Source organism: Chiloscyllium plagiosum, chromosome 25 (genome assembly GCF_004010195.1).
Source record: "Chiloscyllium plagiosum isolate BGI_BamShark_2017 chromosome 25, ASM401019v2, whole genome shotgun sequence".
Lineage (NCBI taxonomy): Eukaryota > Metazoa > Chordata > Chondrichthyes > Orectolobiformes > Hemiscylliidae > Chiloscyllium > Chiloscyllium plagiosum.
The window spans coordinates 52,305,742-52,328,672 of record NC_057734.1 but is presented as its reverse complement, the minus strand read 5'-3'; the positions used below and the strand labels follow the sequence as shown (position 1 = coordinate 52,328,672).

Here is a 22,931-nt window from a genome sequence, read left to right as displayed (position 1 = left end):
GTCCAACACTGACCCCGTTCACCCCTCCACCCTCCCCCAAACTCCGTCCAACACTGCACCCCTGTCCAACAACACCCCCGTCCCGCCACAACGCCGCCACACCCCCAACTCCATGTGTGGGGCGAGAGGGTGGGCGGTGAGTCATTTGGAGGGGGTGCCTGGGCTCCCATCAGTCCAGGACTGTTCTCGGCAGCATTTCTGTGAGCCGAGTTCACTTTTAATCGCCGTAAACAAAAGACGCGATCAGTGTTGGAAATAGGTCCTTGATGCAATATTGGGACCTCGAGATTGCCTATGGATCGATATTCGGATAATTGATATTTGGATGATCAAGGTTCCTCTGTATTTACTCTCCTATTAGATCCCTCCACCCCATCTCGCTAATAGTTTATAGACACACTTAACAGAAATCTCACCGCCACGATATTGCTCCATTTTCAGTTCAGGTGAAACCCATCTCTTGTGATCAGCACTTTTCTGCCCCAGAAGAGGTCCCAATGATCCCAATATTCCTGAACATTACACCATCTCTTCGGCCACTGATTTATCTCCTTTATTTTTGTACTCCTTCCCTCATTCAAGCTTGGCACTGAGAGATTACTACTTTTGAGGTTCTATTTTTAAAATCTTCTACCTAACCTCTTATAATCATTCTGTAACCTTTTCCCTAACTATATCGCTTCTACCAATGTTAAAAAACACACAATACCAGGTTATAGTTCCAGGTTATACTTATTTGGAAGTATTGTACATATTGGTTCCTACCAATGAGTACAATAACTGCAGGCTTCTTTCTCCCTTTTAACAATATTCTTCAAATGTTGAGAGACATCCTTAATCTTGGCACTAGGAAAGCAACATGCTCTCCTAGATTCACATTCACTGCCAGAGAATTTCCTGTCTGTGCCCTTGACAGAAGAGTCTCCTATAACAATTATTCTTTTTAATTTTGTCAAACCCTGCCTGAGAGGAGTTTCATTCTTAGTGCCCAGGGTCTGACTGCCTCTTATATTTTCTTTTGAGAGACTATCCCCTTCAACTGTACCCAAACCTGAGTACCTGTTTGAGAGGAATTGCCACAAGACACTTCCGAACTACCTGTTTACCTCAGGGGATCAGAAAACCTGCCCCAAGACTTTCATCTGTTAGCAAATATCAAGTGAGCAAATATCAAGGGCATATTCAGAGATCCTGACCTTCCTTCCTCATCACACAACACTCTCACCAATGCTCAGCAACTTTCTCAGGAGCTCACAGTGAACTGCTCACCATAAACAAAACTCATGTGTTCCTTTGATTCTTATATCTGAAATTATATCTATTCCAAAAACATCAACCAAATGACAAATTGTTTTGGTAAAGATACTTACAAAAATTTACAAACTGCAAAAATTAATTATTACCTTCAACCTACCTCACATTTATTTCTTCTTTTTCAACACAAAAACGGTAGGCATAATATTGTTTGCGCCTCCCTGAAGAGAAATCTCTTAACCTTCTAAATTACAGAGAATACTTAGCACAATCTTGCCTCATAACTTAACACAGGGTCCAGACATCATTTGAATAAATCTATGCAATACTCCCTTTCTAAATTCTGATACCAAGAACTACTCCCAGCTGTGGTCTAGCCAGGGCTTTGTGTAGTTACTGCATTCTAGTCCTTTAGATGTAAAAGCCTATATAGTACATGATAATCTCTGGAACTGGATCCCCGATTCTCTTGGGGTTACTCATGTTAGCAGGTTTCACAATTTATAAAATACCCAGTTCTTAACTTTTTAGCTTGGACTTTTGGACTTCATATTTAGCTAGATCAAAATCTATTTGCCACATTCTTTAAGCTATCCGTAACTATTTATAGTCTTATGCTTTCATCATTTACAAAACCACCAAAACAACAAAGAGGTCAACGTGCCTATGCTGGCTGCATAAACTAGCTGTCTATTCTAATGTCGCTGCCTAGCTCCTTGCAACATCTCAGCTCATATCCATGTTCTTTTATATAAGTTGAAAGTTTCTACCTGAACCTCCAGACTGTGAATGAATTCTGGACACTGAAAACTCTCTGAGTGAAAACACTTGTCCTTAAGTACCCTTTAAATCTTCTACCAATCACTCTAAATTTGTGCTTACATCTTTGCGTCATTGTCATATTTGGGCATGTGGCTTGCTATCTCATCATCATAAATATGTTGAGTTGTTGTGCCCCAATCAAAGACCCTTTTGGGGTACCACAATCCAGTATCCCAACTCTCTGTCTTCACTATTCAGCCAAATCCCAAACCAAGACATTAATTTCCCTTCAATTGCTTGAGCTTTAACTTTTGTTACAATCTTTTATGAGGGGCTCTATAAAAATGCGTTGCTAAAAGTCTGTATAAACATCATCCACAGACATTCTTCTGATCACTACTTTAGTCACGCCTTCAAAAACATTCAGTCATATTTATCAGACACAACCTGGTCTGTATTAATGCACAGGGTTGTCTTTGACTAGCCAATAAGTTTTGAGATGTTCAGTCAATCTATTATTAATTAGGGTCACCTAACAGATGTTAGGGGAACTGGTGTTTAATTCCCTGGCTTCTCTCTCTCAGTTTTCTTAAATACTGGAGTAACCTATGCACTTTCCCAATGCAAACAAGGGCTCGTGAACCAAGAGAACTTTGGAAGGTGAGAGCTCGGGTATCTGCAATATTCTCACTTACTTCCTTTCGAACCCACCTGAAAACCATTTGACCCTGGGAACTTGTCACTCTATACTGCAATTATTTTCTTCATTTACATTTATTTTTGAGCATGCTGAATCCTGATTCATTACTAGTTTCCTGTGGCAGTCTGGCATACCGCTTTCTGGTGATTTTTTTGTTTAGTTTCTCAGTAGTCTCGTTGGGAATTTAGAATAATGGGAATGGAGGTTAGGACAGTTGAATGCTCCTCCTGCAGAATGTGGGAGGTAAGAGTCAACAGCAGCACCCCTGCAGACTGCATCTGTGAGAAGTGCACCCAACTCCAGCTCTTCGAAAACTGCACTAGAGAACTAGAGCTGGAGCTGGATGAACTTCGGAACATTCAGGAGGTGGAGGGGGCTATTGAGAGGAGTTACAGGGAGGTAGTCACACCTCTGGTAAAAGAAGAAGGTAGATGGGTTACTGTCAGGGGATGGAAAGGGAACTGGCAGGCAGTGCAGGGATCTTTTGCGGCCATTTCCCTCATCAACAAGTATATTGTTTTGGATACTGTTGTGCGGGCTGACTTACCGGGGTAAGGCACAGGGTACAGGTCTGTGACACAACAGTCTATCTCTATTGCTCAGAAGGGAAGGGGGAAGAGGACAGTGCATTAGTCATTGGGGACTCCATAGTTACGGGGACAGACAGGAGGTTCTGTGGGAACGAGAGACACTCACGGTTGGTGTGTCGCCTCCCAGGTGCCGGGGTTCGTGATGTCTCTGATGGTGTTTTCGGGATCCTTGAGGGGTAGGGGGAGCAGCCCCACGTCGTGGTCCACATAGGCACCAACGACATAGGTAGGAAGAGAGATGGGGATTTAAGGCAGAAATTCAGGGAGCTAGGGTGGAAACTTAGAGTGAGAACAAACAGAATTGTTATCTCTGGCTTGTTGCTTGTGCCACATGCTAGTGAGGCGAAGAATAGGGAGAGAGAGGAGTTGAACACTTGGCTACTCTTTCCTTTTTCTAACCTCAGCCCATACAATCTCAGTAGAGAAGTCCTCAAACATCCTTTCTGCAACCGTAATATTGTCCTTGACTAACAGTGCCACATCTTCCCCTCTTTGACCGTTTCCTCTGTTCTTACTGAAACATCTAAATCCCGGAACCTGCAATAACCATTACTGTCCTTGCTCTACCCATGTCTCTGAAATGGCCACAGCACCGAAATCCCATTCTGCAAGTTCACCCACCTTATTCCAGACGCTCCTGGCATTGAAGTTGACACACTTCAAACCAGCAGCTTGCCTGGTGGTGCATTCTTGCAATCTTGAAACCTTAGTTCTGACGTCATTGCTCTTATCCTCCCGTATACTTTAACTATAATTTCGGTTCCCATCCCCCTGCTGAATTAGTTTAAACACACCTGAAGAGTATTAGTATATGCTGTGGTTCTGTTCGCCGAGCTGGAAGTTTTTGTTGCAAACGTTTCGTCCCCTGTCTAGGTGACATGCTCAGTGCTTGGGAGCGTGAAGCGCTTCTGTGGTGGTTCCTCCGGCATTTATAGTGGCCTGTCCCTGCCGCTTCCGGTTGTCAGTTTCAGCTGTCCGCTGTAGTGGCCGGTATGTTGGGTCCAGGTCTATGTGTTTGTTGATGGAGTTTGTGGATGAGTGCCAAGCTTCTAGGAATTCCCTGGCTGTTCTTTTTTTCGCTTGCCCTAATGGGACAGCTGAAACTGACAACCGGAAGCGGCAGGGACAGGCCACTATAAATGCCGGAGGAACCACCACAGAAGCGCTTCACGCTCCCAAGCACTGAGCATGTCACCTAGACAGGGGACGAAACGTTTGCAACAAAAACTTCCAGCTCGGCGAACAGTACCACAGCATATACTAATACTCTTCAGGTGTGTTTAAACTAATTCAGCAGGGGGATGGGAACCGAAATTATAGTTAAAGTATACGGGAGGATAAGAGCAATGACGTCAGAACTAAGGTTTCAAGATTGCAAGAATGCACCACCAGGCAAGCTGCTGGTTTGAAGTGTGTCAACTTCAATGCCAGGAGCGTCTGGAATAAGGTGGGTGCTGTGGGATGGGATTTCGGTGCTGTGGCCATTTCAGAGACATGGGTAGAGCAAGGACAGTAATGGTTATTGCAGGTTCCGGGATTTAGATGTTTCAGTAAGAACAGAGGAAACGGTCAAAGAGGGGAAGATGTGGCACTGTTAGTCAAGGACAATATTACGGTTGCAGAAAGGATGTTTGAGGACTTCTCTACTGAGATTGTATGGGCTGAGGTTAGAAAAAGGAAAGAAATCATCTTGTTGGGAGTTTTCTAAAGGCCGCCAAATAGTTCCAGAGATGTAGAGGAAAGGATAGCAAAGGTAATTCTGGATAGGAGCGAGAGTAACAGGGTGGTAATAGCTGGCTCGAGGGGACATAGCGTTAAATTGAGGGGTGATAGATATAGTTCAGATGTCAGAGGTAGTTTCTTTACTCAAAGAGTAGTAGGGGCACTGCCTGCAACAATAGTAGACTCGCTAACTTTAAGGGCATTTAAATGGTCATTGGATAGGCATATGGACAAGAATGGAATAGTGTAGGTTAGATGGGCTTCAGATTGGTTCCTCAGGTCAGGGCAACATCGAAGGCTAAAGAGCCTGTACTGCACTGTAATGTTCTAAACTAACTTCACTCCACTGTTATAAATTCTAATGTAAATAAATTATCCAGCATACAGTGAAGGTCCATCTAGCTGAGGAAATGTTCATAACATGATAGTTGCTTAGAAATGACAGGCTATATACCTGGTGCAGAGGTTGAAGCTTCATTGGTGGCTGCTGCTGTGTTAAGGATGAAGACATGGAAACCTGGCCTGACATCTGGCCCGGCACCTGAGTAACCATGGGCTGAGACTGGGACTGAGGCACCAGCTGAGATGGTGTTTGAGACTGCAACTGTTGAAGCTGCTGGAGTTGGATCTGTTGTTGTTGCTGCTGCTGTAGTTGCTGTTGAATCAACCTCTGTGACAGAATGAGAATTAAAATATCATTAAGCTATTATACAAGCTCAGAAAAGACAACTTAATGCATTATTACATAAGTGACAGATCTGCCTGCATTCATCAGCACCACATTTCAGAGTTGCATCCACAACTGTGCCCCAGTGTTACAAGTGACAGGCCTATCTTTTTTACCACCAGCACCATTATCCAATTTTACACAATGACAGATCCATCGCCACCAGTACTGGACACATGTTATACAGAAACAGACATGCCCTAACCAGTACTATATACCAGAGTGTGACACTGTCCTCACCATTCCTGATAAAGGGCTCATGCCTGAAGTGTCAACTCTCCTGCTCCTTGGATGCTGCCTGAACTGCTGTGCTTTTCCAGTGCCACACTTTTCAACTCTGACTCCAGCATCTGGAGTCTTCATTTTTTCCCCACCAGTACTGTACCCCAGTGGTATGATAGATCTGTCCCACCAGGACTATATCCCAGTGTATGACAGACCTGTCCTCACTAGGACTATATCCTTGTTTCTGACATATCTGTCCCCACCAGGACTGTATCCTAGTTCTGACAGACCTGTCCCCATTGGTACTGTGTCCCATTATTATGACAGACCTGTTGTGTTATTCTCTCCTTTGGTCTTGCACCGTCATCCCATCTGTCATTTAATCTGCCTTATTTTTCCCCCTATCACATTTCCTTCCTCATTCTCTCCAGCTTTTCTGCCTCTTTTCTTCCTTCAAACTCTTCCAGTTCTGATGAAAGATAATTAGTCTGCTTCTCTCTGCAGAAATTTTTCCAATAGCAAATTTTCCTCAAGTCGCAAATTTAAGTCAATGTTCTAGGTAATCCAAGATGGAGGATGGGAAAAGTTTGTGGCTGCAATAGCTGCTCCTTTTTTGAGGTATTTTAGGTGTTGGAGGTGATTTCCTCGAATTCTACGAGCAGCAATTACTGTTTTATACGCCTTTGCATTTTTTTGGAACTTTTGGAGAAAAAAAATTAAAACAACGGCACTTTTAAAAGGGAGTAGGACAGACAATAGGCAGCCCATGGTCAGAGGAGAGCGAGCGAAAGAAACTCACATTGCTAAGTGACACAGCAGTGAATCTGCACAGTTACTGCCTTTGCTGTTTGAATTCATGTGTCGCTGGACATCGCAGTGCATCTAGGAAAATGTAAATAGCGAAATTCACAACTGATCTTGCAGGAACATGTTTCGGAGAGGTCACACAGAAACAGATAAGTGTATAATTTGAAGTGTAGCCTTGCTGTAAATCTACAATAGTGAATAGAGTGAGCTCTTTCTTGATTATATGTTTTATTGAGATATGTCTCTTGATTAAATTTTAAAAATATAAGCCATAAATATCAAGTTAGCCTGTTTTGGAGCAGTATTTTGTAGAGCAATGATATGGTGCTATTTTCTGGGTCTGCAGATTGGAAGGAGCAAAATGGCCTTTCGTAGAGGGATATGCTCTTCTTGTCAGATGTGGGAGTTTTGAGAGTATTTACTTGTTACTGAGGATTATATCTGCAATAAATGTTGTTGGTTGCGAATCCTCCTAACTGTTGGAGGGACAGTTACAGGCAATGAGGAGTTTACAAGAACAAGGGGGAGTGATGGATGGTAGTTATAGGAAGGGAGAAAAGCTGCAGATACAGTCACATAGACGGGTTAACTCCAGGAAAGGTAGGCAGGCAGTGCAGGAGTCTTCTGTGGCTATTTTGGAAAATGTAGCGGGTGATGGATTCTTAAGGGAATATAGCATGAATAGCCAAGTTTCTGATACTGAGACTGGCTCTAATGCAATGACGGGTATGTCGGGTTCTAAGCAATCAACTGTGTTAGGGGACTCTCTAGTCAGAGGACAGACAGACGTTTCTGCGGCCAGCAGTGAAATATCAAAATGGTAAGTTGCCTCCCGGGTGCCAGGACCAAAGATATCTCACAGATGGTGCAGAATGTTCACAGAGGGGAGAGGGACCAGCAGAAGGTCATTGTATTTATTGGAACCAATGATATAAGAAGGGAAAAGGATGAGATTCTGAAGAGACAATATAGAAAGTCAGGCAGGAATTTAAAAAGGAGGTCCTCGAGGGTTACTGGATTACTTCTGGTGCTACGAGCTAGTAAGGGTAGAAATAGGAGGATAGAGCAGATGAATGAGTGGCTGAGGAGCTGGTATATGGGAGAAGGATTCGCATTTTTGGGTCACTCGAATCTCATCTGGGGTAAAAGTGACCTGTACAAGAAGGATGGATTGCACCTGAATTGGAAGGGAACTAATATACTGCCAGGGAGATTCGCTAGAGCTACTCGGGAGGATGGGACCCAGGGAGGGAGTGAGGAAAGATCAATTTGAGACTGGTACAATTGAGAACAGAAGCGAGTCAAACAGTCACGAAAGGCAGAGACAAAGCAAAGAACAAGGCAAGACTGTTAAGTTAAACTGCATTTATTTCAATGCAAGAGGTCTAATAGGGAAGGCAGATGAATTCAGGGCATGGTTAGGAAAATAGGACTGGGACATCCTAGGAATTGCAGAAACATGGCTAAAGGATAGACAGGACTGGCAGCTTAATGTTACAGGATACAAATGCTACAGGAAGGATAGAAAGGGAGGCAAGAGAGGAGGTGAGAGTGATGTTTTTGATAAGGGATTGCATGACAGCTGTACTGAGGGAGGATATTCCTGGGAATACATCTAGTGAAGTTATTTGGGTTGAACTAAGAAATAAGAAAGGGATGATCACATTATTGGGATTGCATTATAGACCCTCTAATAATCAGTGGGAAATTGAGAAACAAATTTGTAAGGAGATTTCAGTTATCTGTAAGAATAATAGGGTGGGGATTTTAACATTCAAACATAGACTGGAACTGCCATAGTGTTAAGGGTTTACATGGAGAGGAATTTGTTAACTGTGTACAAGAAAATTTTCTGATTCAGTATACAGATGTACCGACTACAGAAGGTGCAAAACTTGATAAACTCTTGGGAAATGAGGTAGGACAGGTGACTGAGGTGTCAGTGGGGGAGCACTTTGGGGCCAGCTAATTCTATTAGTTTTAAATCGTAATGGAAAAGGATGCACCAGATCTAAAAATTGAAGTTCTAAATTGGAGGAAGGCTAATTTTGATGGTATTAGGCAAGAACTTTTAAAAGCTGATTGGGGTAGGTGTTCACAGGTAAAGGGACGGCTGGAAAATGGGAAGCCTTCAGAAATGAGATAATTAGAATCCAGAGACAGTATACTCCTGTTAGGGTGAAAGGAAAGACTTAGGTATAGGGAATGCTGGATGACTAGAGAAATTGAAGGTTTAGTAGAGAAAAAGGGGCAGCATAGTGGCTCAGTGGTTAGCACTGCTGCCTCGCAGCACCAGGGTACCAGGTTCAATTCCAGCCTCAGGTGACTGCCTGTGTCTCCCGTGTCTGCGTGGGTTTCCTCCGGGTGCTCCAGTTTCCTCCCACAGTCCAAAGATGTGCAGTTCAGGTGAATTGGCCATGTTAAATTGCCCATAGTGTTAGGTACATTAATCAGAGGGAAATGGGTCTGGGTGGGTTACTCTTCGGAGGGTCGGTGTGAAGTTGTTGGGCCGAAGGGCCTGTTTCCACACTGTAGGGAATCTAATCTAACATGTCAGATATAGACAAGATAGACAAGTGAATCTTTCGAACAGTATAAAGGCAGTAGGAATATACTTAAGAGGGAAATCAGGAGGGCAAAAAGGAGACATGAAATAGCTCTGGCAAATAGAGTTAACGAGAATCCAAAGGGTTTTTACAAATACATTAAGGACAAAAAGGTAACTAGGAAGAGAATAGGACCCCTAAAAGATAAGCAAGATGACCTTTGTGTGGAGCTGCAGGAGATGGGGCAGATACTAAACGAGTAATTTGTATCAGTGTTTACTGTGGAGAAGGATATGGAAGATATAGAATGGAGGGAAATGGATGGTGACATCTTGAGAAATGTCCATATTACAGAGGAGGAAGTACTGAATGTCTTAAAACGCATAAAGGTGGATAAATCCCCAGGACTTGATCAGATGTACCCTAGAACTCTGTGGGAAGCTAGGAAAATGATTGCTAGGCCTCTTGCTGAGATATTTGTATCGATAGTCACAGGTGAGGTGCTGGAAGACTGGAGGTTGGCTAACGTGGTGCCACTGTTTACAAAAAGTGGTAAGGACAAGCCAGGGAACCATAGATCAGTGAGCCTTATGTCAGTGGTGGGCGAGTTGTTGGAGGGAATCCTGTGGGACAGGATGTACATGTATTTAGAAAGGCAAGGACTGATTAGGATAGTCAGCATAGCTTTGTGCGTGGAAATCATGTCTCACAAACCTAATTGAGTTTTTTGAAGAAATAACAAAGAGGATTGATGACGGCAGAGTGATGGACGTGATAAATATGGACTTCAGTAATGAGTTTGACAAGGTTCCCCACGGGAGACTGGTGATCAAGGTTAGATCTCATGGAACACAGGGATAACTAACCATTTGGATACAGAACTGGCTCAAAGGTAGAAAACAGAGGGTGGTGGGTGGAGGGCTGTTTTTCAGACCGGAGGCCTGTGACAAGTGGAGTGCCACAAGGATCGGAGCTGGGTCCACTACTTTTCCTCATTTATATAAATGATTTGGATGTGAACATAGCAGTTATAATTAGTAACTTTGCAGATGACATCAAAATTGTAGGTGTAGTGGACAGTGAAAAATGTTACCTCAGATTACAATGGAATCTTGATCAGATGGGCCAATGGGCTGAAGAGTGGCAGATGGAGTTTAATTAAAATAAATGAGAGGTGCTGTATGTTAGGAAAGCAAATCTTAGCAGGACTTATACACTTAATGGTAAGGTCCTAGGGAATGTTGGTGAACAGACACACCTTGGAGTGCAGGTTCATAGCTCCTTGAAGGTAGAGTCACAGGTAAATAGAATAATGAAGGCAGCATTTGGTATGCTTTCCTTTATTGGTCAGAGTATTGAGTACAGTAGTTGGGAGGTCATGTTGAGGCTGGGCAGGTCGTAGGTTAGGCCACTTTTGACCTACTGTGTGCAATTTTGGTCTCCTCCCTATCAGAAGGATGTTGTGAAACTTGAAAGGGTTCAGAAAAGATTTACAAGGATGTTGCCAGGGTAGGAGGATTTGAGCTATAGGGAGAGGCTGAATAGGGTGGGGCTGTTTTCCCTGGAGTGCTGGAGATTGAGAGGTGACCTTATAGAGGTTTATAAAATCATATGGGGCATGGATAGGATAAATAGACAAAGTATTTTCCATGGGATTGGGGAGTTTAAAACTAGAGGGTGTACGTTTAGGGGGAGAGGGGAAAGATAATGTTATGGTTCTGTTCGCCGAGCTGGGAATTTGTGTTGCAGACGTTTTGTCCCCCGTCTAGGTGACATCCTCAGTGCTTGGGAGCCTCCTGTGAAGGGCTTCTGTGATGTTTCCTCCGGCATTTATAGTGGCTTGTCTCTGCCGCTTCCGGTTGTCAGTTCCAGCTGTCCGCTGCAGTGGCCGGTATATTGGGTCCAGGTCGATGTGTTTGTTGATAGAATCTGTGGATGAGTGCCATGCCTCTAGGAATTCCCTGGCTGTTCTCTGGGTAAAGATAATGTAGAGACCTAAGGGGCAGCTTTTCACTCACAGGGTGGTGAGTGTATGGAATGAGCTGCCAGAGGAAGTGGTGGAGGCTGGTACAATTACAACATTTAAAAGGATGGGTATATGAATAGGAAGGGTTTAGAAGGATATGGGCCAAGTGCTGGCAAATGGGACTAGATTAGGTTGGGATATCTGGTCAGCATGGACGAGTTGGACTGACGGGTCTGTTTCCGTGCTGTGCATCTGTACGACTCCACATATTTCGAACATGCTCAATTTTCAAAACAGATTACCAGCATCTTCATTAACTTTGCTTTTCTACTAAATTATTTTTGGCAATGCTCTTGATAATATAGTTACTTTGCAATGAGTATCCTAATGGGGAGCATAACTTCAGATTTAAAACAACTAAAGGATTCTCTTGTTAACCATAGCTACTAATCCCAACTTTAATCAAGTGAATGAAGCAGGATTTCTCTAAAAAATGAGAGGATGGCAAGATCTCATCAAATCAGTGTGGGCTCCTGCCCAATACAAAGCCGACTGCTTTAGCAGAAAGACTGGCAGCTACCCTGATGAGTTACTGCGAGATGATCAATACAGCTCATAAGACGGTAGCTTATATGCTGGGTGTGTTGAGTTAATTGTTTGAGGTGGTAGTAGGGATTCTAGGGATGCAGTTGGTGTTGTGGAGTCAGGAGTTCGAGAAGCCAGGCAGATTGGCCGCTCCCAGTATTTAGTTTACTTGGTGATAAATGCACGTACTCAGTCAATAAGTTGGGCTACAGTGATTCACATGTTCAAATAGCCTGCTGCAAATCATAGAAGGTTCATGTCCACTGAAGCTCAGATGTCTCAGTAACTTTGGAACAGGAGGGTAGAGGAGATAAACTTTGATGATAGCAAGTGATAAAGTAGTTTACAACTTGCATTCAGGATTCAATTCAGGTATAAGCCAGTCCTGTTACCTGCTGCTGTTGCTGCTGCTGCATCTGAAGTTTCATCATCTGCTGCTGCTGTGCCTGGAACTGTTGTTGCTGTTGCTGTTGCTGCTGCACGACTTGTTGGGCCTGGAACTGTTGCTGCTGTTGCTGTTGCTGCTGCTGCTGCTGCTGGGCAATCTGCTGCATCTGTAATTGGGCTGCAGGATTGGATTAATAAAAGAACACTGTTAACTTTAACCCCCTCACTCAAAGTGTGAGCTTCGACCTGGATCCAACTGGTCCTTCACTGAAGCAAAGTGTATCTCACACAAGAGGTCATGGGGATGGAATCCAACAAGGCACAGCATTCCGGTGGCTCATGAAAATTCCATGTACTGTACGTGAGTATTGTATATTGAACTGGTTTTACAAATTCAGTATTTAACAATCTCAAAGGTGTAAAGTTGGTCATTCACATAACAGAGTGACCTGTGTTCATTCCACTAAACACAGTGAGGTACATAGTGGACAATATTAGGTGATGTAAATGCAACAGGCACTGAAAATTGCAAACTGTGCTAAATGGTTCTTTGTACCTATGACTCCAGTTCAAAAGTGCAACAGATTTGAGTGCTTCACCAGTCACTCAGTAAAAATAACTATGACTAAGCCAAGGGAACTCCAACGAGCAATCAAGGCTTGCCTGTTACCCACATTATCCTAAAAATCCATCTCCCTTGTGCTGAATCTTCTTCGGCACCACTGTGGTATCCAATACATCAACAGTCTGGAAGGAGACATCAAAACTTTTGGGTGGCACGGTGGCACAGTGGTTAGCACTGCTGCCTCACAGCGCCAGAGACCCGGGTTCAATTCCCGACTCAGGCAACTGACTGTGTGGAGTTTTCACATTCTCCCCGTGTCTGCGTGGGTTTCCTCCGGGTGCTCCGGTTTCCTCCCACATTCCAAAGATGTGCGGGTCAGGTGAATTGGCCATGCTAAATTGCCCGTTAGGTTAAAGGGGTAAATGTAGGGGTATGGGTGGGTTGCGCTTCGGCGGGTCGGTGTGGACTTGTTGGGCCGAAGGGCCTGTTTCCACACTGTAAGTAATCTAATCTAATCTAATGTAATCTAAAAAAAAACTAGTCCGAGGGTAAATAATCAGCCATTTAGGACTGTAATGAAGATAAATATTTTTCTTGAGAAGGTTGTGAGTCTTCAAATTCTCTACTGCAGAGGGCTGTGGATGCCCAATGGATGAGTATGTTCTGACGGGAGACTGATAAATTCCTGGAATTTAAGGGAATCGAAGGATATGGGAGTTGGGTGGCGATGTGGAGTCGAGGTCAGAGGTGAACAGTGAGCATACTGAATGGCAATAGTCAAGTAACAAACTCCTACTTGTTTAGTCCTTCCAGTGTAATGAAGGGAAGTCTCTGCATAATATAAACATTATAAGCTTGAAGCTAAGTAGCTCCCATGTGTCTCACCACACTCTGGATGAAGACATTTCTCATCTCAGTCCTAAATGGCCTACCCCTTATCCTTAAACTGGGATTCTTAGTTATGGACTGCCCTGTCATTTGGGACATCCTTCCTGTGTTTAACTTGTCTCGTCCTGTTAGAATTTTATCCGTTTCTCGTAGATCTTCTCTAATTCTTCCAAACTTCAGTGAATACAACCCTAGCCAATTGAGTATCTCTTCATATGCAGTCCTGCCATCCCAGGAATCAGTCTGGTAAACCTTCATTGCACTCCCTCCAGAGCCAGAACATTCTTCCTCAGATAAGAAGACCAAACTGCACATAATACTCCAGGTGTGGTCTCACCAAAGCCCTGTACAATTGCAACAAGATATCCCCGTTCTTGTATTTAAATCTTCTCACTATGAAGGCCAACATACCATTTGTCTTCTTCACTGCCTGCCACACTTGTGTGCTTATTTTCAGTGACTGGTGTACAAGAACACCCAGGTCTCATTGCACCTCCCCCTTTCCCAATCTATCACCAATCAGATAATGATCTGCCTTCTTGTTTTTGCCACCAAGGTGGACAACCTCACATTTATTCACCTTAGATGTCATCTGCGATACGTTTGCACTCACTGAGCTCATCCTAACCACAATGAAGCATTTCTGAATCCTCCTCCCAGCTCACCCTTCCACTCAGCTTTGTGTCATCTGCAAACTTGAATATATTCTATTTAGTTCCTTCTTCTAAATCATTTATATTATGAATAGCTGGAGTCCAAGCATTGATCACCATGGTACCCCACAAGGCACTGCCTGTTACTTGGAAAAATACCCATTTATTCCTACTATTTGTTTCCTGTTTGCTAACAAGTTTTCTATCCATGTCAGGACACTAACCCATGCACTTCTGTTTTGCATGCTAATCTCTTATGTGGGACTTTATTGAAAGCATATGGAAAGTCCACGCAAACTCACTCCCACTCTTTCTAATTCTGGTGCTGTTTTCCAAGTGCTCTGCTCTCAAGTTCTTCTAACAGTCTCTGGCATTTCCCCACTCACGCTGTCAGGCTAATCAGCCTATAATTTCATTTTCACTCTACTTCCTTTTTAAATGGTGGGGTACACGAGCTACCCTCCAAGACTGCTCCAGAGTCTAAAAAATTCTCAGATGACCACCAATGCATGCAACATTTCTAGGATCACTTCCTTAAATATTCTGGGAAGTAAACTAACAGGCCCTGGGGATTTCTCAGTCTTCAATACCATCAATTTCCCCAACCCCATTCCTCTAGTAATATTGATTTCCTTCAGTTCCTCCCTCTCATCAGGCCCTGCGTGCTTCAATATTTTTGGTCTCGTATTTGTCAAGACAGAACAAAAATATGTATTTAATTGATCTGCCATTCTTTTTGTTCCCAATTAAACTTGTCCTGTTACTGAATATAAAGGATTTACATTTGTCTTAATCTTTTTCACCTTGCATAGTTAGAGAAGCTTTTACAATCAGTTTGTATGTTTCCTGCAAGTTTACTCTTGTATTGTACTCTCCCAATGCCTTCCACCTTCACCTCCCCAAATGAATCCCTTTGCACTCCTTTGCTGAAATCTAAGCTGCTTCCAAACCGCAGGTCTACTGTTATTTGCCTATTTTGTATCCCCCTTCCTTGGATCTTATATTATCTTTAAATTCCGTGTTTGGGCCACGTTTCCCATTTTATTTTGTGCCAGCAAAACGCACAATGTTTTGCTTACACAAAAACAAGAAATGATCTAGTAAACACCTATTTGTAAGTGAATGGAGACCACAAGAAATCTCAACACCAATGGGCGAACAATCTTAAAAGGATGTGATCACAATAACTGTCTCAAGGCATTCAGGAAATGCAGGGCAAGAAAGGAAAGGAAGGACACTCGTAATGATTAAGGAGAATATGATAATCCTTGTGAGAGGGGTCAAGTGGCAAGACATGACATACAACAGAGGTGTCAACACACTACTGGGATAATTCGACAGGTAACTAATAAACTGGAAATGATATATGGCATTACATTTGCAGCGAAATTACACAAAGGTGCAAATACTATAGTAATAAAGGGGGACTTTAATTATCCCAATACAGATGAGGTATAGCCTAAAGACCAGAATGGTATGACCCAGGCTGCCTAAAAAGAGAAGATTCAGGTACAGTCAAGGTAGAAGCTCAGGCCAGGAGGCTCATCAAGGTGATTGCTAGGCAGCCAAATCCAGAGCTACCTGGATGAAAATCATGACAGAGAAGTAGAAAAAGAGCAACTATGACAGATTCAGGTTGATAAGGAAAGTGAGAACCAGGCTGAACATAAAAAGTTCAGTAGAAAATAAGAAAATATACGAGATGTAAAAATAAAGCATGAGGTACAAAACTGGTCAGGACAGACTAATATCAGAGAGCCCAGCAATCTTTTATGGGAAATGAAAACATTAAAAGATTATATTTAAACTAGCAAGCTTCTGGGACCAAATGGGATGCATCCCAAAATTCTGAGTAAAGCAAGAGTGAAATTTGTGGAATTACCTGTCATAATTCTTCTGAGATGCAGGGTTAGTACCAGATAGCTGGAGAATTACAAATGTTACATCCTTGTTCAAGAATGATGTAGACACAAATAACAGACCAGTCAATTTAATTTCAGTAGTGGGCAAGCTTTTAGGAATAATAACCTGAGACAAAATAACAGTTACTTGGAAAAGGATGGATTAATTATAGAAAAAATGGATCTGATAAAGACAAATTGTATGAAGCTAGCATGATTTGAGTTTTTTTAATGAGGTAACATAAAGGGTCAATGCGTTTAATGTAGTGTAGCCAAAGATCTATGACTGAAAATGCGGTAGGATGGGTGAGAGGCAGAAAGAGCTGATTACTGGAGCTTTAAATAGTACAACAGTAGGAAGCTAAATATGGTTATCTGCAGTGGCATTTTGTTGCAGCTAATAATCCACGTTCTCACTTGTTAAAGACCCAGTTTATTCATAACAAATAAGTTTTACATTTATTGATGAAGTTTGGCCTAAATAACAATAAAAGCAAAGCAATTTGAACATCTTGGTAACACTAGTTGGGATCTCTCAGAGTCAGGGGACTTGATTCCTCTCCCTTCAGGGTAATGAAAAGCCCAAATAGGGAGCTGTATATTTTAGTAACCATATAACATAGACACTATTCTACAAGCCTTCCTATTGAGTAGACTATTGTGTTGCAGTTCCTAGCCAAGAAACAGACACCTCCAAAGTTACATTCTCCACACCACAGCCTATCTTTCTCCACCTCCCACTTCCCCATCCCATCCCAGACAAGAACCAGACATAGCTACCAAGCAACCGTGTAAGGAACTGGAGTATCATGTATAGGGAATACTCAAGGAGAAAGTGAGGACTGCAGATGCTGGAGATCAGAGCTGAAAATGTGTTGCTGGAAAAGCGCAGCAGGTCAGGCAGCATCCAAGGAACAGGAGAATCGACGTTTCGGGCATAAACCCTTCTTCAGGAATGAGGAAAGTGTGTCCAGCAGGCTAAGATAAAAGGTAGGGAGGAGGGACTTGGGGGAGGGGCGTTGGAAATGCGATAGGGAATACTCAAGCCAAGCAGCATAGTCTAGCAAGAAAAGCGCCCAAAAAAAGACATTGAGACAGTGACTGCCATAAAACAGGTGCAGCCTACTTCAGGACTTTGCAACTTCTGTATCCTACTCACACTGCTGCTGCGTGCTTGGCGGGAAGCCAGGCATGTGAGGCACCATTCCAGACGTACCCGGCTGAGGCTGTCCAGGATGTGACATTGACTGATTCAACTGTCCCAGACCTGCCACTCCGGGGGTACGAGTGGCCATCATCCCACTCGAGCTCCCCGTAGGGCCACCTTGCAAGTTCTGCAAAGCGTTCATTGGATCTAGGAGGGAGGGAAACAGAAAAGAAAACTTCTGTTAAATTCTTTAATGAAAAGCAGATGCCCAAATAAAGATCAGGTAAATCAAAGAATCACAATGCACAGAAAGCAGCCATTTGGCTCCACTGTGCCAGCGCCAATTCTTTGAAAGAGATGCCCAAAGAGCCCCAATCCCTGTTCTTCAACAACAATCCTGCAAAGTTTTTCCATCAAGAATTATGCAATTTCCTTTCAAAAGTTACTACTGAATCTGTTTACAAGATAATTTCTAATCAAACTCCTTCTGCAAATTTCTTCATATCCCCTTTAGCTCTTTTGCCAATTATTTTTACAATGTGTTCCAACATTTTCACTCTATCCACCCATGAACAAAGAAAATTACAGCACAGGAACAGGCCCTTCGGCTCTCCAAGCCTGCGCCGATTCAGATCCTCAACCTAAGCCTGTCACCTATTTTCCAAGGATCTGTATCCCTCTGCGCCCTGCCCCCTCATACATCTGTTTAGATACATCTTAAATGAAGCCATCATGCCCGCCTCTACCACCTCTGCTGACAATGCACTCCAGGCACCCACCACCCTCTGCATAAAGAACTTTCCACGCACATCTCCCTGAAACTTTTCCCCTCTCACCTTGAACCCGTGACCCCTAGTAATTGAGTCCCCCACTCTGGGAAATAACTTCTTGCTTTTATATTAAAGTTATATCACATAGAATTTACAGCACAAACATTTAAGCACAATTAAGCCTGATTATTCTATGACAGCACAAGCTCCATACAAAAACAGAAATTGCTGGAGAAATTGAGTAGGTCTACAGCTGTGGAGAGAAGCAGAGTTAATGTTTTGAGTCCAGTGACGCTTTTTCAAAAGGATTGTGGTCATGCTCTTAAGAGGTGTCTTTGGACTCAAAATATTAATTCTGCTTTCACTGCCCAGATGCTGCCAGACCTGCTGAGTTTTCCCAGCAATTTCTGATTTTCTTTCAGGTTTTCAGTTGTTTATTTGGTTTGTGTCAAGCTCCATACAAACCTCCTTCCATTCTTCATTAAACCGGATTAAAACATCTCCTTCTCCCAGTATGAAATAATTATGCTTCCTCTTAAATTCATCAATGCTATTCACCTTAATTATGGCTTGTAAATAGAAAGTTCTATCGTCTCATCATTCTTTGAATACAAATTGGATTTTGATTTCCCCACAAATGGAAAATTCTTCTTTACATCTATCTTATCCCTCATAATTTTAAAAATCTCCATTCAGTTGATCCTCAGACTTCTAGAGAGAATGAACTACAATCCACTCAGCCATGCCCGTAAAATACAACTAAGCCCTCATATCATCTTTATAAAATGTCCCTAATGTCTCTGAGAGAAAGTGAGGGCTGCAGATGCTGGAGATCAGAGCTGAAAATGTGTTGCTGGAAATGAAGAAGGGCTTATGCCCGAAACGTCGATTCTCCTGTTCCTTGGATGCTGCCTGACCTGCTGCGCTTTTACAGCAACATATTTTCAGCCCTAATGTCTCTGACTCCACTACCATTGCTAGAAGTGTATTTCACGCACCAGTCTCTGTGTAAAAAAACCAATCTTATTCAACCTTTTTCCAGTGCCTTTATAACTGTAAGACCATAATCTGGAATCAGCAATTACAGTCTGCTCTGCAATTTGATCATGGCTGATATGTTTCTCAACCCCATTTTCCTGCCTTCTCCCATTATCCTTGCTTGTATTATCAATCAAGAACCTATCTATCTCAACAATAAGTTCCACAGAATAATCATTCTCTGGCTTAAGAAATTCTTCCTCATCTCCGTTCTGAAGGGTTGTGCCTTACTCTGAGGCTCTGCCCTCCGGTTCTAGTCTCTCCTAACAGTGGAAACAACTTCTCCATGTCAACTCTATCAAGGCCTCTAACCTTCAAAAAGATACCCCCTCATCCTTCTAAACTCCATCAAGAACAGATCCAAAGTCCTCAATTGCTGCTCATATGACAAGCCCTTCATCCCAAGGATCTTTCTTGTAAACTACCACACCAGTACACCCTTCCTTAGATACAGGGCCCAAAACTGCTCACAATATCCCAAACACTTTCTGACCACAGCCTTATACAGCCTCAGCAGTGCATCGCTTCTCTTGCATTCCAGCCATCTCAAAATGAATGTTGACACTGCATTTGCTTTCTACGCTGCCAACTGAACCTCGCATGTTAACCTAAAACGAAATCCTAAACTAGGACTCTTAAGGCTTTGTGCTTCAGTTTTCTGAAGCCTTTCCTTGCTTAGAACAGTCTGTACCTCTACTCTTCCCATCAAAGTGCATAAACTTACACCTTCCTACAATGTATTCCTTGAGGAGAAAGTGAGGTCTGCAGATGCTGGAGATCAGAGATGGAAATGTGTTGCTGGAAAAGCGCAGCAGGTCAGGCAGCATCTAGGGAACAGGAGAATCGACGTTTCGGGCATTAGCCCTTCTTCAGGGCTGAAGAAGGGCTAATGCCCGAAACGTCGATTCTCCTGTTCCCTAGATGCTGCCTGACCTGCTGTGCTTTTCCAGCAACACATTTCCATCTACAATGTATTCCACCTGCCATTTATATGCCCACTTTCCTAGGCTATCCATGTCCTCATGCAGCTCCCAGCTATCCCTCCACCTATCTCTGTGTTATCTGCAATCATAGAAACAATGCCCTTAGTTCCTTCATCCAGATCACTACCGAATAGCTTTGGTCCCAACAATGACCCCTGCAGAACTCCGCGTGCCACCAGCTGTCATCATGAAAAACACCCCATTATCCTTACTGTCTGCTTTCTGTCAGTCAGCCAATCCTCCATCTAACCCAATATCTTGCCCCTAACACCATGGGCTCTTATCCTATTTAGCAGCATTCTGTGGAGCATTTTGTCAAAGGCCTTCTGGAAATTGAAACGGATCATGTCCACTGGCTCTCCTTTCTCTAACTTGTTTGTTACCTCCTCTAAGAATTCTAAAGATTTGTCAGACATGACCTGCCCTTGATGAAGCCCTATTTTACTATGCACTTCCAAGCACTTTACACTCTCATCCTTAATAATGGACTCTAAAATCTCACCAATGACAATGATCAGCCTAACTGGCCTATGGTCTCCTATCTTCTACCTCCCTCTCTTCTTAAACAGGATGTTAAGTTAGCCATTTTCCAGTCCTCTGGACCCTCCTTGAGTCCAGTGATTTCTTATAGATCATCACCCCAATACCTCTTTAATTTCCATAACTATCTCCTTAAGAACCCCAGGGTGTAGACAATCTGATCTGGGTGATTTATCTGCCTTCAGACCTTTCAGCTTCCCCCAACACCTTCTCCTTAGGGATGGTCACTACACTCACCTGTACCCCTGATTCTCTTGAACTTCTGTTATGCTGCTGGTGTCTTCCACTGTACGCCAAAATACCTATTCAGTTCCTCCACTATTTCTTTGTTTTCCCATTACTTTCCCAGCCTCATTTTCCAGTGGTTCAATGCCCACTGTTGTCCTTCTCTAACCTTTAAGATATCTCAAAAAAACTCTTGCAATCTACTTTAATATCACTAACAAGCTTACTCTCATATTTTATCTTCTCCCCTTCCCCAATTGCTTTTTCAGTTTTCAAAGGTTTTATCAACTGCTTTTCAAAGGCTCCGCAATCCTCTGGCTTCCCACTAATATTCAGCACATTTATGCTTTTTCTTTTGCTTCTATACTGTCCCTGACTTCCCTTGTCAGCTATGGTTGCCTCATCCTTACCTTATTCCTTAGGATGAATTTCTGCTGTGCCTTCTGAATTAACCCCAGAGACTCCAGCCATTACTCTCCACTGTCTTCCCTGCTAGGATTCCCTTCCAATCAACTCTAGCCATCTCCTTCCTCATGTCTTTGTAATTATCTTTACTCAATTGTAAAATCTTTATATTGGATCCAGCTTCTCCCTCTCAAATGGCAGGGTGAATGCGATCACTACCCCCCATGGGTTCCTTCACATTAAACTCCTTAATCAAGTCTTGCTCATTACAAATCATCAAATCCAGAATTGCCTGTGCCCTAGTGGGCTCCATCACTCCATCTCAAAGATATTCCACAAATTCCTTTTCTTGAGATCTGCTGTAAACCTCATTTTCTTAGTCCACCTGTATATTGAAGTTCCCCATAATTACTGTAATTGTGCCTTTCATGCATGCCTTTTCTATTTCCTGATTTATTTTCTTCCCCATTTTCTGATTACTGCTAGAAGGGCAGTGCAGAGGAACCTCGAATATCCAGCATTCGATTCGCCAAATTTTGGATTATCTGAACAAGATTGCATGGTCCCGATGCTTGGCTACATTTATGTTATCCAGCATTTGATTAACCAAACAAAATACTCCCGGTCTGTGTCCTTCAGATAATCGAGGTTCTTCTGTATATAACTCCCATCAGGGTCTCTTTTTCCCTTTGTAGTTTCTCAACTCTACCCATACAGATTCTATGCCTTCCAACTCTATATCACCTACCATCAAATTAATTTCATTTCTTACTAACAAGGCAATCCCATCCCCTGCCCAACCTTTTGATAGGATGGGTATTCATTAGTATTTAGTTCCCAGCCTGATATCCTTGCAACCACATCTCTATGATACCCACAATATCATATTCATCAATTTCAAACTGCACTACAAGTTCAATTACCTTGTTTGGTATTTATGCATGTATTTAAGTACAACACCCTCAGGTGCTGACTGCCCCCCTTCTCATAGTTGTCTCCTCATCTGCCATGCCTGAACTTAGATTCTTGACCCTTTCCTATAATTCTGGAAACTTTAATAACTTCTGCTGAGCCGTGTCCTTTCTGTAATATGGACATAATAAATGTGTACAACACTCCTGGTGTGTTCTAACCAAAACTCAATATCAGCTTGACACATCTCTATTTGTTAATCTTTTTGCTCTATTTATATGGTTTGTTTCTTTATGGTGTTACTATATTGCTAACCTTTTTTGCAAGGTTTGTAGCTCAGGTTGAGGTTTAGGGTGTAGGTTTGATATCCAGACATTTCATTACCTGGCTAGGTAACATCATCAGTGGCGACCTCCAAGTGAAGTGAAGCTGTTGTCTCCTGCTTTCTTTTTATATCTTTCTCCTGGATGGGGTTCCTGGGGTTTGTGGTGATGTCATTTCCTGTTCGTTTTCTGAGGGGTTGATAGATGGTATCTAGATCTATGTGTTTGTTTATGGCGTTATGGTTGGAGTGCCAAGCCTCCAGGAATTCTCTGGCATGTCTTTGCTTAGCCTGTCCCAGGATAGATGTGT

At 42.8% G+C, this 22,931-nt stretch overlaps 1 protein-coding gene across 6 annotated transcripts in view; it reads right to left on the bottom strand.

Moving 5' to 3' along the window:
* med15 (mediator complex subunit 15) overlaps window positions 1–22,931 on the bottom strand; it is a 160,106-nt gene that overhangs the window by 113,089 nt on the left and 24,086 nt on the right. For 3 of the 6 annotated variants that reach the window (XM_043716201.1, XM_043716205.1, XM_043716203.1), the window contains exons 2-4: window positions 17,438–17,632; window positions 12,277–12,449; window positions 5,483–5,698 (exon numbers count right to left, since the gene is read on the bottom strand). In XM_043716201.1, the coding sequence (XP_043572136.1) occupies window positions 5,483–5,698; window positions 12,277–12,449; window positions 17,438–17,632 (584 nt within the window). Of the gene's footprint in view, window positions 1–5,482; window positions 5,699–12,276; window positions 12,450–16,259; window positions 16,282–17,437; window positions 17,633–22,682; window positions 22,702–22,931 lie in introns of those variants that run through there. The other 3 variants (XM_043716204.1, XM_043716202.1, XM_043716206.1) reach the window with 3 other exon arrangements.